This window comes from Odontesthes bonariensis, chromosome 6 (genome assembly GCF_027942865.1).
Source record: "Odontesthes bonariensis isolate fOdoBon6 chromosome 6, fOdoBon6.hap1, whole genome shotgun sequence".
Taxonomy (NCBI): Eukaryota; Metazoa; Chordata; class Actinopteri; order Atheriniformes; family Atherinopsidae; genus Odontesthes; species Odontesthes bonariensis.
The window spans coordinates 5,960,731-5,977,017 of record NC_134511.1 but is presented as its reverse complement, the minus strand read 5'-3'; the positions used below and the strand labels follow the sequence as shown (position 1 = coordinate 5,977,017).

General features: G+C 40.7%; 1 protein-coding gene across 4 annotated transcripts in view; it reads right to left on the bottom strand.

Moving 5' to 3' along the window:
• Nucleotides 1-208: 208 nt before the first annotated feature.
• ralgds (ral guanine nucleotide dissociation stimulator) overlaps nucleotides 209-16,287 on the bottom strand; it is an 80,959-nt gene continuing 64,880 nt past the window's right edge. For all 4 annotated transcript variants that reach the window (XM_075467169.1, XM_075467167.1, XM_075467168.1 and 1 more), the window contains exons 8-18: nucleotides 16,167-16,251; nucleotides 12,534-12,611; nucleotides 10,616-10,702; nucleotides 10,490-10,522; nucleotides 10,270-10,391; nucleotides 8,897-8,992; nucleotides 8,514-8,721; nucleotides 7,222-7,296; nucleotides 6,055-6,321; nucleotides 5,850-5,964; nucleotides 209-4,361 (exon numbers count right to left, since the gene is read on the bottom strand). In XM_075467169.1, the coding sequence (XP_075323284.1) occupies nucleotides 4,186-4,361; nucleotides 5,850-5,964; nucleotides 6,055-6,321; nucleotides 7,222-7,296; nucleotides 8,514-8,721; nucleotides 8,897-8,992; nucleotides 10,270-10,391; nucleotides 10,490-10,522; nucleotides 10,616-10,702; nucleotides 12,534-12,611; nucleotides 16,167-16,251 (1,342 nt within the window). In that variant the 3' untranslated portion in view covers nucleotides 209-4,185. The remainder of the gene's footprint in view (nucleotides 4,362-5,849; nucleotides 5,965-6,054; nucleotides 6,322-7,221; nucleotides 7,297-8,513; nucleotides 8,722-8,896; nucleotides 8,993-10,269; nucleotides 10,392-10,489; nucleotides 10,523-10,615; nucleotides 10,703-12,533; nucleotides 12,612-16,166; nucleotides 16,252-16,287) is intronic.

The following is a 16,287-nucleotide window of genomic DNA, read 5'->3' as shown; positions in this document are numbered from 1 at the left end:
CAAGTCTAAATGGGTCTGAAATTTAAGGAGCTGTTTGGAAGGATTTTCCAGGAATCTCGTCCGCAACCAGAGAGCCGTCAGTGGAAACTGGAAAGGATTTTAAAACCCCCTCTGGGTGAGCCGTGTCCAAAATGTGGAGCAAATACACCCAAAATAAGATGGTTGTAAAAAGGGAAACATGCAGGTCAAAGCATCAGGACAGAGAATGTTCAACAAAAGAAATGAACAAACTTTATTTAAGCTGTCAGAGGAGACGAAACAAAATATTTTCCTCCTCTTGATCCGAAGAAAATGCAAAAAAAATTCACATTTTTATTTAATTTCTTTAAGTATGTTTTACAAAGCCAGAGAGTTCAGCTGCTATAAATACATCCGTTTGATTTCCTTTACAAAATAAAATCAGGTAAATTAATCTTTAAATCTTTACTGGGGGGGCTCGTTGGTGAGAACTCCTTCCAAACAGTTGGAAAAGCTGCCGGAGACGTCCTCGTAAAAGCTGGCGTGAGAAGATTAGGAGCGAGTCTGAAGAAGGGAACAATCTAAATCTGTGTCAGTTTGGGGTCCTAACAGGTGCCGAAACTTCTGCCTGTTCTGTCATGAAGAGTTTGAATTCATTTCCGAGTCTTAAAATGACCAAAAAGTTGCTTCATGACGAGACAAAACACAACATTTTACTTTTATAAACTTAATGTTTATTCATATATACATGAATATATTAATCTATAACCAAGAAAGGAGGGAATGTACAATGCAAAACAAATCGTCTATATACAAATCAATAAATAAACAAAGACGGCGTATTTTTTCTACACAGGTTTTTGTGTTCTCGAGGGGGGGGGGGAGTAAACCAAAGATGAAACTGCAGTTAGAAAAAGTTCTGAAATCCTTCTGTTGAAATGGAGAATGGCACCTGAGCACAGTTCAGGAGAACTAAACGAAACAAAGACGATAAACACACACACACACACGCCAGCTGGTTTCCAGTTTGGATTCTTTTTCTTCTTGTAAACTCAGCCTTTTTTTTTTTGTTCAAACTCGCACAGAATCGGGGTCAAATCACGAAAAAGGTACGTCATTTTCAACACGGAGGCAAAGACGACACACACACACACACACACACACACACGGACGGGTCCATCACATCAACCTCACGGGGGTCAGAAATTCATCAGCAGACGGGAAGCTGCTGCAGAAACTCTCCAGAAGGTTTTTAACTCGAACCAAACGGAGCAGAACGGAGACGCTGGGCTCAGGGGATGTTCGGAGACGTGGTTAACACCAGCAAAACGTGGATTAATCCACCACTTCGCCTCCTTCAGGGCAGTTAGAAGCAGTCTGAAGCACTAAAACAGCTCGTTTCGTGGGAGTTAAGAGTAAAAAATAAAGGATAGTTCCGCCAAATCTTTCCCAAAATGGAACAAATCGGTTAGAAAGTGACTTTTAAAAACATTAGATTCGTCATCGACAGTCTGCAGCCAATAAAAGACATCAAGTAGGAGTGGAAAAAAGACTTTGTGATGCATGTAGCACAAAAAAAACCGGCTGTTTTACTTCACTCAGAGCCGTGGTTTTAATCGTTTTAGTCTGCAACACACTGAATGTTCGCCTCTTTGGTTTTTGCTGACTTGGATGAAACGTTTGGCTGGAGTTCAAATCTAAAAAGGTGGAGTTTCTACATCAGCTCCATCCGCAGCTCCTGAAACAAACAGTCGAATTCTCCACAGCGAAACAGGTCCAGGCTTATTATTTTTTTATGTTTTTACTTTTTCCAGAGTGTTCTCACCCTTTTTTTTTTTGCTTTTTTTTTTTTTAATAAAAATGTGACAACAGTAAACATAGAAACTTGATTTTTTAGTTTTTTTTTAACCCCCCACTGTGAAAGACGAGCGGCCTCATCTGTTCATTTTTCTCTGATTTCGCTCCGACTTTTGGCACGTGTCGGGCCGAGCCTGCCGCCGCAGCGCTCGACGGGACGCGAGAGGGCAGAGTGAAAAGGTCGAAGGTCACAGTGTTCAGCAGCGTCCCGCCCGCTGCTCATCACCACGTTGCTTCCGCAGGCGTTCGATGTTTTGATCGATAAAATCGTTGTGGACTTCATGCAGATGGAAACGACGACGAGAAGAGAAAAGAAAAGAAAAGGCAACGCAGGTAGTGTTCTGCACGGCGATGTGGGGAAAATCCAACCTTTCACCCGTTCAGTGAACACACCCTTTAAAGGTGATTTCCCACAAACCCACTGTGCACTCAGCAGCTCGGCACGAAATTTAAGTGCCAGAACAGCAGCGACAAACAGTTTCAGGAGGAAAGTTTTACCCGGCAAACCCGCCAACATTCTCCCTGCAAACTGCAAACTAAACCAGTAGAAGAAGAAGAAGAAGAAGAAGAAGAAGAAGAAGAAGAAGCTTCTGGTCGGGGGCCTGAAAACCCTGAAAGCTCTCCATGTCTTTTAGCTGTTGGAAACATTTTTGAGGTCCCAGAAACATGGGGGGACACATGCTGGAAAGTGCATCGGTTTTTTTAAAAACAGCTTCTTTTTTTTTTAGAAACAGTGGCAAGAGTTTGAGGTTGGATTTTTCCCTTAAAAAAAAAAGAAGAAAAGAACAGAAGAAGAAAGAAAGAAAGAAGAGCATCGTGTCTGGGGTTCCACGCACAGCCTCAGAACTTTTAAATGTGCGTTTGATACATGAAAATCATCAATATCTATTATTCCTACTGTTAGTAAAGGCCCAGAGAGGAGCTGCTGTCAGCAGCCGACAGGAAAGTGCTGCTGATGGATGTGAGCCGCCATGTTGGATTTACTTACTCAGGCGCAGTGGGAGGAAACCTGCTCAATAATTATTATTATTTATTATTCTCACAAACGTTCCTCCTGTGCAGGTTTCTGTGAGATGATGTCACAGTGGATTATTCTGATGTAAAAACAACCTGAAGAAGAAGCTGAAGCAAAAGATCAAACTCCCGTTTTGGTGACTTTTCAAAGAGAAAAAACAAGCCAGTTATTAAAGTAATGTTTAAATCGCATGAATATATTTGGGGTAAATACTGTTAAGTTGTTAAAAATTCAAAGAAGTTGGCAGTTTTAGGTAATCGGTGGAAAGATGAAGTGAACCTGGCGTTTTTTAACTGGTGAATGTTTGATTTTTTTCTTTAACTTGCTGCTCTACTCAGCTCTAATTGTAGGTATTCTCAGAGTTATTCAGGAGTAAATATTTTGCTGTTCCAGCAGCAGGTCAGAGCTTCTGTTTGCTTCCAACATGGCGGCCGGGTGGCGAGGAAAGAGAAAGAGATGGGAAGCAGCACCATAATCAGAGCACAGAGAGAGATGCAAACAAAGTGCTCAAAGCTAAATCAAAAGGGTCAAAAGTGTTGATATCGTGATGAGTCTATGAACAAAAATCACATTTCAAAAGAATATACTGCACAGATGGTGTTAACTGATATATACACTCGGCTTTTTTTTAGTTTTGTTTTCAGCTCGTTTTTTTCTGTCCCAGTGAAGAAGTGCGATCAGTCCGTCCTTCACAATGTAGTGGTTACGATTCGTTAATACAAAAAGGAAAAAGACAGCGGCGCCCGCCGGGTTCTGACGCCACATCGCAGTTTTTTTTTTCCAACACGGCGGCGTTCAGGAGAGCTCGGGATCCGTCCTGAAGCTCCCTGAAGAAGAGGAACACATTCCAACGCCTGGCAGGGAACACACACACGTTTGTGTCGGGTCACAATGGCGTCGCGCTGTCCGCTCACGTGGTCTCAGGAAGGTTCGAAGGATGAAGAGCGTGATGCGGGGAGCGGGGAAAATGAAGGCTGCCAGAAGATTCTGGGGGGTTTAAAAAGAAAGTGCAAGCATCCGAACCCAGGAAGAAGAGCCGACTGGGTGGCGTTGAGATGTAAACGGTTGTAAACAAAACGTAATGATCAGGAAGTCGAACGCTTTCCCACCAGCTCAAAAAGTCCGAGCCGGAGTTTAAACTCCTCCAAGGGTCCCGAAGACATGGCGGCTGCAGCTAAGTGCTAAAGTGCTCCTCCGCCTCTCCTCTGACATCTTTGTCCGAACCCAAACTCCGACGCTTCGGGCTACACGCCCCGACGCCAAAACGCCACTTCTGAGGAGCGGAGACCGGTCGTGGGGGGGTTTAAGGGGGGTCGGTGGGCAGGAGGCAGAAAGTGGCGAGTTCCCCCCCCCCCTCAGAAAATCCCTTTGGCGATTTTCAGTCCCTTCTGCTTCATGCGCGGCAGCGTGGAGCTGGCCACGTTCTTGGCCCGCACCGGCCGGGCCGGGCCGCGCTTCTTCAGCACGAAGTCGTAGTTGGCAGTGGAGTTCATGGCGTAGAACACGTTGGCGTTGTCCGGGATACGGAGCTCTGCGGGACAAGAAGAGACAAAACATGCAGCCAATGAGGAGCTGATGAGTGATGAGGTTTAATTTAGGGCCGGGCGAGTTAACTCGTTATTATCGCGTTAACTTGTTGGTTATTTAACGCCGATAAATATTTTATCGCACATTAACGCAGTTTTTTATTTATCTATTTATTTTATTATTTTTTGGGGCTTTAGTGCCTTTAACGATTTTTAGGGATTTTAACTTTAACTATGTCCGATTTAAAAAAAAAAATAAAAAAATAAATCCTTAATTTCTGAATCCCCTTTTAAAAAGACCTAAGAACATCGTATATTAATATTTTTTTCCACTTTTTTTTCCTCATAAATCTTTTATTCCACTTCAGCTCTGATCATAACTACCAAGTTTTCAATTATTTTCAAAATGAAAAATCCCTAAAAATCAATGTTGTTGCTGATCATTGACATATCCCAGACCATAATTATCCCTGCTCAATAATTCCACTTTGCATTCTATATAATTAAAATATAGCAGTTTTTGTCGTTTTTTTTTTTAAACAGAAATTGGCGTTTACATCATATAAACCTGTATTTAAAGGGTTCAATTTTGGAAAATAATTGAAAACTTGGTAGTTATGATCAGAACTGAAGTGGAAGAAAAGATATACGAAAAAAATATATAAACATAAGATGTTTTTAGGTCGTTTTAAAAAAAAAAAAAAAAAGGGACAAAAATGTCCCTTTTAGGAAAATTAAGTTCCAGTCTAAAAAAATATATTAAATAAATAAATAAATAATAATAATAATAATAATAATAATAATAATAACAATAATAATGATAATAAAATATCACTTAAAGGCAAAACACACAACTGATAGCAGCAAGTCATTCAAGGAAACAGACAGTGGAGCGAGGCTTCTACATAAAAACTACAGAAAGATGCTGATGTTAAAAGTGTGTTTGCACAACAAATGTTATGGCACTTTCATTCATATGGCAGCACATTTAAAATAAAACTAAATGCTAAAAGCTATACGCTACTTTTGGATTCATTTTTGGATTTTGCGTACAAATGCGATTAATCGTGATTAATCAGGGAAATCATGTGATTAATTAGATTAAACATAATCTTTTCCCAGCCCTATTTTCAAGTTGTTTTCCACGGAGGAAAAAAGTGATGTTTCCGTACCTTCTTAAAAGGTAAAACAACTTAAAAACATCATATGTTAATCATTTTTTTCACTTTTTTCCCCCATAAATCTTTTATTCCACTTCAGTTCTGATCATAACTACCAAGTTTTCAAATATTTTAAAAAATTTAACCCTTTAAATACTGGTTTATATGATGTAAACGCCAGTTTCTGTTAAAACACACACAAAAACTGCTATATTTTCAATATATAGAATGCAAAGTGAAATATTCTATGGGGGATTATTAGGTCTGGGATATGTCATTGATTTGAAATTTTTTAACCGTTGCCCAGCCCTAGTTTTATTTACTGTAATTCACCTTTGTCCTCTGAGATTTTCTGCATCAGCTCGTAGTCCTCGGCCTTCTCTCGCTCCAGGTTGTGTTTGATCATGGCCTTCCTGATGACCGCCGGCGTCTTGTCCTGACTCGTCACCTGAACCACAGAAGCAGAACGTCCCACAGCTGCATCAAAACTGCATCAAAACTAACCCGAGCGTTTGTTTTTCCGCCGCTCGTTCCTCACCAGGATGCTCTTGTACATGTTGCCGTTCTCCACGTCCAGGCTGACCCTGATGATGCAGCAGTCGTCCACCTGCTGGTTGTAGAGCGGCAGCGACAGCGTGGAGTAGTTGGACACCACCGACACTGAGCGTTTGTGCGAGCGCGAGGCCGACAGCGGGGTGGAGGAGGAGACCGAGGAGGAGGAGGCGGTGCTGGAGCCCGAGGCCGAGCCGGAGCTGGAGCCCATCCCGGAGGTGTCCAGGGACGACAGCGACGTGCACTCCCAGAACTGAGGGGGGCGGCGGCAGAGCACAGGGGGGGTTACAGGGCTGGTACAGAGAGTCGTTTTTTAACAGACCGTCATCACATAAAAGCAAATCAAATCAAATTTATTTGTACTTTCCTATCCATTAAAGGCACAAAAGCCCCCAAAAAATAATAAATGCATTAAATAATCAACGAGTTCACTCGATAATAACGCGTTAACTCGCCCAGCCCTAGTTATTACTTAACATCCATCAGGGGAAAAGACCAATAAACTGTAAATGTTTTAAAAATCTGGCCCTGAAAACCAGATTTTATGTTGATTTCCTCTGACATGAGGATTTACTGGATTATTCTCTCATTTCCCGTCATAGATGTGTTCCTACTCGGGTGGTTTTGATTTACAAATTTAAAATCAAATCAAGTTGTTTTCTTTAGCACATTTCATGTACAAAACAATTCAAAGTGCTTCACATGAAATAAAAGCATTGCAGCAGGGAGTGGAAGAAGCATTAAAAATACATAAAAGAATATAAAGAGAAACAAATAAAATGATTTAAATTAATTTAAAAACAGATAAGTTCAAAGATATCGTGCAGATTTCATGCATAGACACATGAGAAAAGAAATGCTTTTAACCTGGATTTAAAAATGTCTCCATTTGGTGAAAGTTTAAAACTTAAAGAGCTTCAGTTTCTCACTATGAGGGTTTTTTCTGCTGTTTAAATTAAATTAAATTAAATTAAATTAAAAATACATAAAAGAATATAAAGAGAAACAAATAAAATATATTTAATTAATTTAAAAATAATAAAAGCTTCACGTGTTTCCCATAAAGTGCTTTTCCTTTTCTAACGTGGTGTAAAACCCATTTCTGATCAGGTTTTCTGCCTTACATAAAAGCAAAAATACACATAAAACTTACCGTTGAGGTGGTGTCTGCTGCCGAGGCTTCTCTCCCCAACGCAGAGACGGTTAGTTTCACAGAGGGAGTCGACGTCTGGAGACGGACAAAGGAAGAAAAAGCTCAGTTCAGACGTGTCTGCAGCCTCTTTTAAAGCAAACCGACTGTTTAACGACAATAATAAGAGGTTTTAATGATCTAATAATCAAAAAAAGATTGATGCAGACGCCATTATGTCATCACAAATGATCGCCTTTGCCCCAGTGAGGGGATTAACCCTGATTTATCGTCTGTTTAATGGTGCATGGAGCCGTCGTTTCCAGAAGGAAAATCAAAATGCATTAAACAAGACTCGAATCAAGTAAATTAGACAATAAACTTGTTATAATAATATTTCCTGAAGTGATAAATAGGGTCATTATCTGATAGAAAACAACCGGACATGTATTTGTTTTTGGTCATCTTCTGCCCCCTGCTGGCCATTAGATAGAATGCAGGTGTTAAAGCTTTTATAAACAACCTACATCTATATGAACAAATATGAAAAGCATGTGCGTATCGAGCTGTGGGGCGACTTTGGGGAACAGTCTGGAGACAGAAATAAAACAAAGTGCAAACATAATTCTATTTAAAAGAAAAGTATAAAAAATATTTTTTAAATAAGTACGTGGAAGAGGGATAAATATATGAAAAGAATAGGGTTAATGGTTATATTGTAATTTAATTAGTATATGGTATATATCTATTTATGGAGATAGTTATATATTCATATTTATATTTACAAGGATATGTGTGTAGTATATATTTATTTATATATTATTTTTATATATTATTTATATATATTTATATTTATTTTTGTGATTATATATTTATTTAGATATTTAGGAAGTGTATATAGGGCATATATTTATATAGGTGTATTGTAGTTAGGATATTTACAAACTGAAGAGTAGTTAAAAAGGGGCGGGAAACTAAAAAAGTATTGTACTTCTTCCCATTCCTTTTTCCAACAATGTGCGGTGTTTTGTTATGTATGAGCACTTTATGGGATTTAATTTTTTATTATTATTATTTTTTTTAATTTCTCTTTCTCTTTCTTTTGTATGTACAAATACTTACATACATTTTGTTTTTTATACATGTTCGAAAATAAAAATCTATCAATCAATCAATCAATCAATCAATAAATAAATATATGTGAAGTAATAAATCTGACTGATGCATTACAAATCATTTTAAGTCCATTCATCATTCATTAATACGGCCTAAAACTGGATTAAATCGATTGAAAACTCTTTTGTTTTGTTTTTTACCTTTCTCTCGTGTCCCTCTGGGGAGTCGGACAGGAAGCTGGGGTTCACGTCCTCCAGGTCGGACCCGCTGGAGCTGACGGAGGTGACGCTGAGCGCGTCGCCGCTGTCTCCGCCCCCCCCGCCCCCTCCTTGGTATGGTCTGTAGTGCGAGTGGTCGAAGGACTTGGAGTGAGAGCCTGCGCTGGAGCCGGCCTCCGTCAACTGCCGGCTGAACGGGAAATCAAGAAAACGGGACTCAGTCACTTATCTCAGAGCTTTAGATGGTCATGATGTGCTCAGAAACGGATTTAATTTGCCCCGAAGCCCACATGTGGGGACATTCTGTGCAGAAATGATGCTTTCCCCTCCCCGATCGGCACATTCTGGGTCCGATCGGCACTTACTCGCTCCAGCGCTTCATGATTCCTCCGTTCTTCTTGGCTCTGAGCGTGTTGCTGGCTGACTCTGACAGAGGCTCGATCTCACAGGACAGATTGTAGCTGCAGCAGGAGGAGGAGAGACAAAACTTTATTTAAACAAACAGAAATGATCTCGTTATAATCGCTACTTTTAGCCGATTTAATTCTGACCATCAGCGTCACATTTTGATGAAAGCAGCACTAAATTAGCTGAAAACACAAATGTTTTAGTCTCTTAGTGTCGGTAAAGAAGAGAAACTGAATGTTTGAAGAGCATCAAACTCAATTAATTCAAAGCTATTAGAAAAAAACCTAAAATTATTGATCAAAAACTAGGGCTGGGCGAGTTAACGCGCTAATTATTTAAGGCCGATAAATATTTTATCGCCCATTAACACAGGTTTTATTTATTTAATTAAAAATAATATTAATAATAATTAAAATTAAAAAAAATGTTTTGGGCTTTTGTGCCTTTAATGGATAGGAAAGTTCAGAGAGACAGGAAACAGGGGGCAGAGAGAGGGGGAACGACACGCAGCACAGGGCCGTCCGATGCGAGACTCGATCCGGGGCCAGCTGCAGCGAGGACTACTTAATCACATTTTAACTAATGATTTTATCTGATTTTATCTATTGTTCTCATTTCTTTCTTTTTTGTTTAAAATTTAAATCATGCTTTTTATTTTTACTGTTTTAATGTATCTGTAAAGCACTTTGAATCACCTTGTTGTTGAATTGTGCTGCACAAATAAACTTGCCTTGCCTCTTGTACATGGGGCGCCTGCTCAACCCATTACGCCACAAACCACCCCTGTTTTATTATTTATTTTATTTTGTAAAAGTCTGTTGCTCACAGGCTTTTATTTTGTAAAAGTCTGCTGCGGAACCGGAAAAGAAAGTAATCGGCGGATCCACCAAACATGGAGAAGGGTACGGAACTATTACTCGGCCATTTTCATTTTATTATTTCATTCATATGGCAGCACATTTAAAATAAAACTAAATGCTAAAAGCTATACGCTACTTTTGGATTCATTTTTGGATTTTGCGTACAAACGTGATTAATTGTGATTAATCAGGGAAATCATGCGATTAATTAGATTAAACATTTTAATCGTTGCCCAGCCCTATCAAAAACACAATGTTGCATTTAAAGTCTCGACCTTCAGAAAGCCTGGAGAACGCCTGCTTTAAAGGATTAACAAAAAGTCTGGCTGCAGAGAAATGAGGGTGAACAGAGCGCTTTTGGCCGCATTTCTGTCTGTAATATAATTTAATCATCTCTTTGCTGGTTTATTTGCACAGAAGAAACAACAAACTACTGAAAGATGAAGATATCAAGAAGCTTCTGGGTTTACCTTTCCGCCTCGCTGAGCTTCTCCACGCCTGCAAACCACTCCCTGAAGTGACCGTCCTGCGTGAAGCTGTAGTTGTTTGAAGCCAGCTGGAGCAGTTTGATCTGAGCGATCACCTCAAACTCCTGCGAGCAGAGACAGGAAAGCAGATAGTTTTAGTCCCACCTGCAGAAATGTTCCTCTCCGCCAACACTTCCATCAAAAACAGGGAACTGTGGGTCACCTTTCTTCTCTTCTCAAAGTTGATCAGACCACCCTGAAGGAGGAGATTAAAAAAAGCATCAGCAATGATGGTGGGATTTAAAAAAAAAAAAAGCTGCAGGAAGAGGAGACAACACCAAACTCTGACCTCAGTGTAGTCCTTCATGGCAGTGTCCATCATCACCAGGTCTGTGAGGAAGGTTCCCAGGTAAGGGATCGTCCCCTGCATCACTCCCTAATCACACAGGGACAGTCAGGAGGTAAACATGGGCTGTGTTCCAAACCGCATACTACTCTTACTACTCCTACTAACTTTTTGAGTTAGTATGCGAGTTTGAGTAAGCGAGAAGTTCCCGGATGCATACTAGATTCTCCGAAATGTTGGGTATGCATCATGAGGTTACTACTCATACTCAAACTACCCAAGATGCAACGTAACGTGACGTCGCCGATCGTCATTTCCTGTCAAAACGGCAGTTTCAAGCTAGCTACAACGAGGGTAGGTTCACTTCCTGTTTTCAAAACAAAAGCACCAATTGTATCGTAATGGCTTTCCCTGTGATAAAAGGCAACGGGTATTTTATTTTGTGAAAATAACCGGAAGTGCGTTGCTCACTGCGGCTAGCTTTAGTAGCGCCGAATTCGTGGGAACAAAATTGTAAATAGCCGGTATTTTCTCAGGTTTTCAACACGTTGGGGATCTAAACGACTACTTTCTCACCTGAAAATGTTTCAAATGTTGCTAAAGTTTACAGAGTTTAGAGCTTAAAGGGAAATCAGCTTCAGGCCGGCTGATTTCGGCTCGGGCAGGAGCGAAATGCAATGTGGGTAAACGCTCTGCATACTGTCTGATCCATGAGTATGCCGTATGGAAGTATGCAGTATGTAGTATGCGGTTTCGAACACAGCAATGGAGGCTGCAACCAATGTTCCCTCTAAGGTGCGCACAAGAAAATCTATGCAACGCATAAAATAAAATTCACCATAAACTTTTTAATTAATATGTAATACTCAACCTAATCTAATTAATTAGACCGATAATGTGTTTTTCTGTAACATTTTTCAATATATCGCAGTGAGTGACAGGTGTTCAGCCAATGATACGGTTTACATACGCTATGCAGCCAATCAGAGCACTGATGGAGCATATGTGCCCTGCCCATACGCGCCGTGCAGGTTAGCTAGCTAACAACAGTGATTTTTGCCCTTTAATTTGTTGTGAGATAGGTGTTTAATGTTAATTTAGTCTCTCCAGTACTTTATTTTGAAGGTCAGCTTGTGTATGAAACAGGAAATGTGCAATCTTCTTTAGTTTTCAGTCAGCCACATGTGAATAAGTTCATCCACTGCAATCTGCCGTCTGTAAGTTTTGATTTAATATTCAGAAGTACAATTTATTTAAGCTTTATTTGTGGAGAATCTTTACAGTAAATGTGAAGTTTGATGACAATATGATGCCTATGGGTTCATATTAGTTTGTTTAAAGTAAACATGGTATTTTGATTTTCTGTTTGACTTTTTTTAAATAATGCTAAACTAAAAGGAGCAATTTTATTTCTGTCCTACAGTTTTACTCCATGTTAAAACGTGTACGTGGTTCATCAAATTAAAGTGGAGCTAAGGAAGCTGCAACCTGACTTATTCATTCGACTGGAGTTAGGCTTAGACACACACAAGGAGAGCAGAATAACAAGATTTCTGTCTTTTTCATTTTAAGCGGGCCAAATCGCTCATATTAAAAGTAAACTAATGAAAATCGCTGCTGTGATTTGATTCTTTTAATAAGCAGTGTAACTTGCTATGATCCTAAGGTTGTGAACAGGTGTGTGGCCACAGCGTGCACATCTGATGCTGCTCACAGTGGTCCTCAGTGTGCGCAGGGAGCTGGTGTGTCTGCCCAGACACATGAAAAATTAGAGGGAACATTGGCTGCAATTGACATTAAGGAGTTCAGATCAAACAGAGCGTCTGAATGTGGTATGAAGCGGACAGACTGCAGTGCCTCCTTCCGCCTGCAGGTGGCAGAAGTGAGGCAGAGAGCTGGGATGTGCAGCGGGTGGACTCACCAGGTCTCTCTGCTGCTGGTGCCTCCTCTGAGCGCGCTTTGGGTTGATTTCCAAGGTTGCAAACTTGGAGGTGCCCTCCTGCAGACAAGCAACAAAAAAACAAAAAAAAACAGCTTTTGTTAACTGAAAAAAGAAGTAAAACGCTTATAAACGCTATTTATTACCAGCGCCTGGCAGCCAGTGAAGGAAAAAGTAGATTTACTGCTCTAATGAAAGAACAGAAAAATGATGAGACAACAACTTATCTTACAGTTCATGTATGTAAAGAGTAAAAGAAGCTTTATTATCCAGCCACACCGGGTGAAATGAACGTCGTTTCCCTTTAAAAACAATCTGGATCTGGCCTGGAAGTGAAAGAAATGTGGCTTCTGTGCTCAGTTTGGTTAAAAGGGAACCTTCCTGCATGTTGCTTTGTTTAACAGAGCCTGGAAAACTTCCACAAGCTTCCACTGTTCACCCCCCCCCCATCCGTCTGTTTTTCAACAGTTTTACGGCTGAATCGGAGCACGACATTCGAGGAAAAACGAGCGTTAACTCCTCGGATAAAGTAACCGTCACAAAGCACCCAGCGAGCAGCTGAAACCTCATTCAGGGGGAAAGAAGCCGAGAAAAAGTGGGAGGAAATCCACCTCCTGGCATTCCCTTCACATTCCTCCGAGTGATGCAACACCGGGACCCTCTGCAGCTCTGTAACTGGATCAGGCCGAGCGCAGCCTGGCCCGAGCAGATAGAGGAAGGAGGAGGCGACGCCCCGAGCCGTTATCGCCACCCGCCTCAGGTTCCCTCTGACGTCAGCGGGGATTCCCTCAGAGTTCGGCGTTACATCACCGAACCCCGCAGGTTAAAAACATGCGGCGACACGTTCATCCCCGTCACATCGACCTACTCCAGATCTTCAAAACACTCAGATCTCTCCGTGTTCGTGCAGATGTTTGCACCACATCTGGCTCTCATCTTACAGCTCAGTCCTGCTGCCACCGGAGCGCCTCATCCGGACCAATCCGCTCGGGAAAATAGTGCCGACCGAAAGCATCTGTTATTCCCTTTGTGATGTTAAGAAAAGTGTAATACAAATAAAGTTTGTCCAAATGTGAGTTTGGATCATTACAGAGTTCAGCTTTCATTCTTGAAACTCTTTGTTTTACAGCTACTTAAAGGGATAGTTCGCCTCTTTTTGACATGAAGCTCAGAATCAGAATCAGAAAAGATTTTATTGTAGTAATTTTCACATTAGAAGGAATTTGTTCTGGTCTGATTGGTGCAATAAAACAATAAATATATAATAATAAATAAATAAAATATAAAATAATAAAAATATATGTGGACAGGGGACTGCTCGGTCTACACAGCAGGCACTGATACGAAGGGAGAGAAAATAGGGCCAAGCGATTGTGAGGTCTGACTTTTTCCCGGAGAACGATTTTGTGATGCAAATGTATTACTCTTTTGAACGTATATTGTTTTGAGAAGCAAAACGCTTTATTTTTTAAACCCCAGCCAACTAGCCGGGACTACTTTCATCAACACCAAAACGAGGCTGGAACTCTGCTCACAGGACGCAGCAGGGGGTAAGAAAATGTTCAGAAATGATGTTGCTGATATGGGATGTCATACAGCTTCATGTCAAAAGAGGCGAACGATACCTTTAAGTAGCTGTAAAACAAATAGTTTCAAGAATTAAAGCTGAACTCTGTAATGATTCTTCTCACATTTGGGCACGTCAGGAGGACTTTATATAAAAAAAATCATAATAAACTTAATTTGTATTGCACTTTTCTTAGTGTAAACTTTCCCTTTAAGAGGACCGTGAGCTGATTTTTCTGATGGAAAGCAGGAGTTCCTGTTCTGTCGGATTGTTAATATTCATATTAAAGTATGATTCCCAGTTCTAAAGAGCGTCATTTTATCAGATTATTGAGCTGTTTTTTAAACAAAGTGATCGAGATAAGGAGCTCTTAGAAACATGTCGATGGGACCTCAGGAGTTGTTTGTGTCCCTGTTCAGACTGAAGAGGGCGCGACAACAAACCAAGGACACATCCTGACGTAACTGGCTGTTTTTGGGGCTCGTGTTTGGGTTTATGCAACATGTTGACCGTCCTCAGTCCCGTTTCCCAGCGAACGAGCTGCTGCCGTCCTCGTGTCGAGTGCGTCACCGCGAGCTGCAGAGCACTCAGGTGTCCACGCCGCTCTGCATCCAACCCCCATAAATCACAGTAATGATGACAACAATCTGTCAGCCACCCAGGAGCGGCGCACGGATTCGGACCGCCGGTACGAGGTGTGCTGGCGGCAGGATGTTCCAGATGTGACGAAGGGCGACGGGGAGAAAGGGTCACGAGGCCGAGCATCCTGCTCAGCTGGCACATTATGCAACTCACACAGGTCCAGCACCGCCTTAAATGAGTCTCACCTCATTTAAGGTGCTTTTTACGTGGAAATGAAGCTCGTTACCGTGGAAACGGTGAAATAACTGCCAAAGGATCAACTTTAGTTCCTCCTTTTAAAGGAGATCGGATGAAATATGTCATTTATCAGTTGGAAGACGTAAAACTAATCCTTTAATATGATTTCATATCACTAAATTACTCACGCTTCTCTCTTTAAATCTGTATTCTGTCCCCTTTTCTTTCAAATACTGATGAAAATGAGAATTAATTTCCATTTAAAGCCAAAGATTTAAGCTGTAAATAGTCTTTTATCTCATGAAAATGCTCAAAAAGGTGGATTTAAGACTAATAACACCCGAGAAGCAGAGTCTCACCTCACTCATTATGCTCTACGAGTAAATGTCCGCTGATTCTGAAGCTCGTTACCGTAGAAACGGTGAAAAAAACTGTCCAAAGGATCAACGTTAGTTCCTCCTTTTTAAGGAGATCGGATGAAAAAGTGTCATTTATCAGTTGGAAGACGTAAAACTTGGTAACAAAACCAAATATTGTTATTTAGGGCTTCAGTTTTTTTTTTTTACGACTGATCGAATGAATAGAATAAATCATTTGGCTCATAAACAGTTCCTAAACCTAAAGATAACTTATAAGGAAGCTGGAATCAGCTCATGTGAGAATTCATTTCCATTTGAAGCCAAAGATTTAAGCTGTAAATAGTGTTTTATCTCATGAAAATGCTCAAAAAGGTGGATTTAAGACTAATAACACCTTGAGAAGCAGAGTCTCACTTCACTCATTATGCTCTACGAGTAAATGTCCGCTGATTCTGAAGCTTGTTACCATGGTAACGGTGAAAAAGCTGCCAAAGGATCAACGTGGGGTCATAAACAGTTCCTAAACCTAAAGATAACTTAAAAGGAAGCTGGAATCGGCTCATTTTCAAACAACAGCTTTAATATTTTGGTGATTAACTAAACTGTGATGTTCTAATCCTTTAATGTGATTTCATATCACTAAATTACTCACGCTTCTCTTTAAATCCTGATTTATACTGATGAACATATGAGCATTAATTTCCATTTGAAGCCAAATATTCAAGCCGTAAATTGTCTTTTTATCTCATGATTCTAGTTTCCTCAGAGGCTGAGAGATGAGGACTTCAGTGGATGAACGGCTCGCCGTGTGAAAATGATCAAAAAGCTGGATTTAAGGACTGATTAACACCCCGAGAAGCTGAGACTCACCTTCACCAGGAGCTCCCGGCTCAGCGAGTAGTTGTTGTCATCTGAGAAAATCTCCGACAGCTCGCGGAAGGTTCTGAAACTTTCCCTGAGGGCAGAGGAGGCAGAGGTCAGAGAGGTCAGA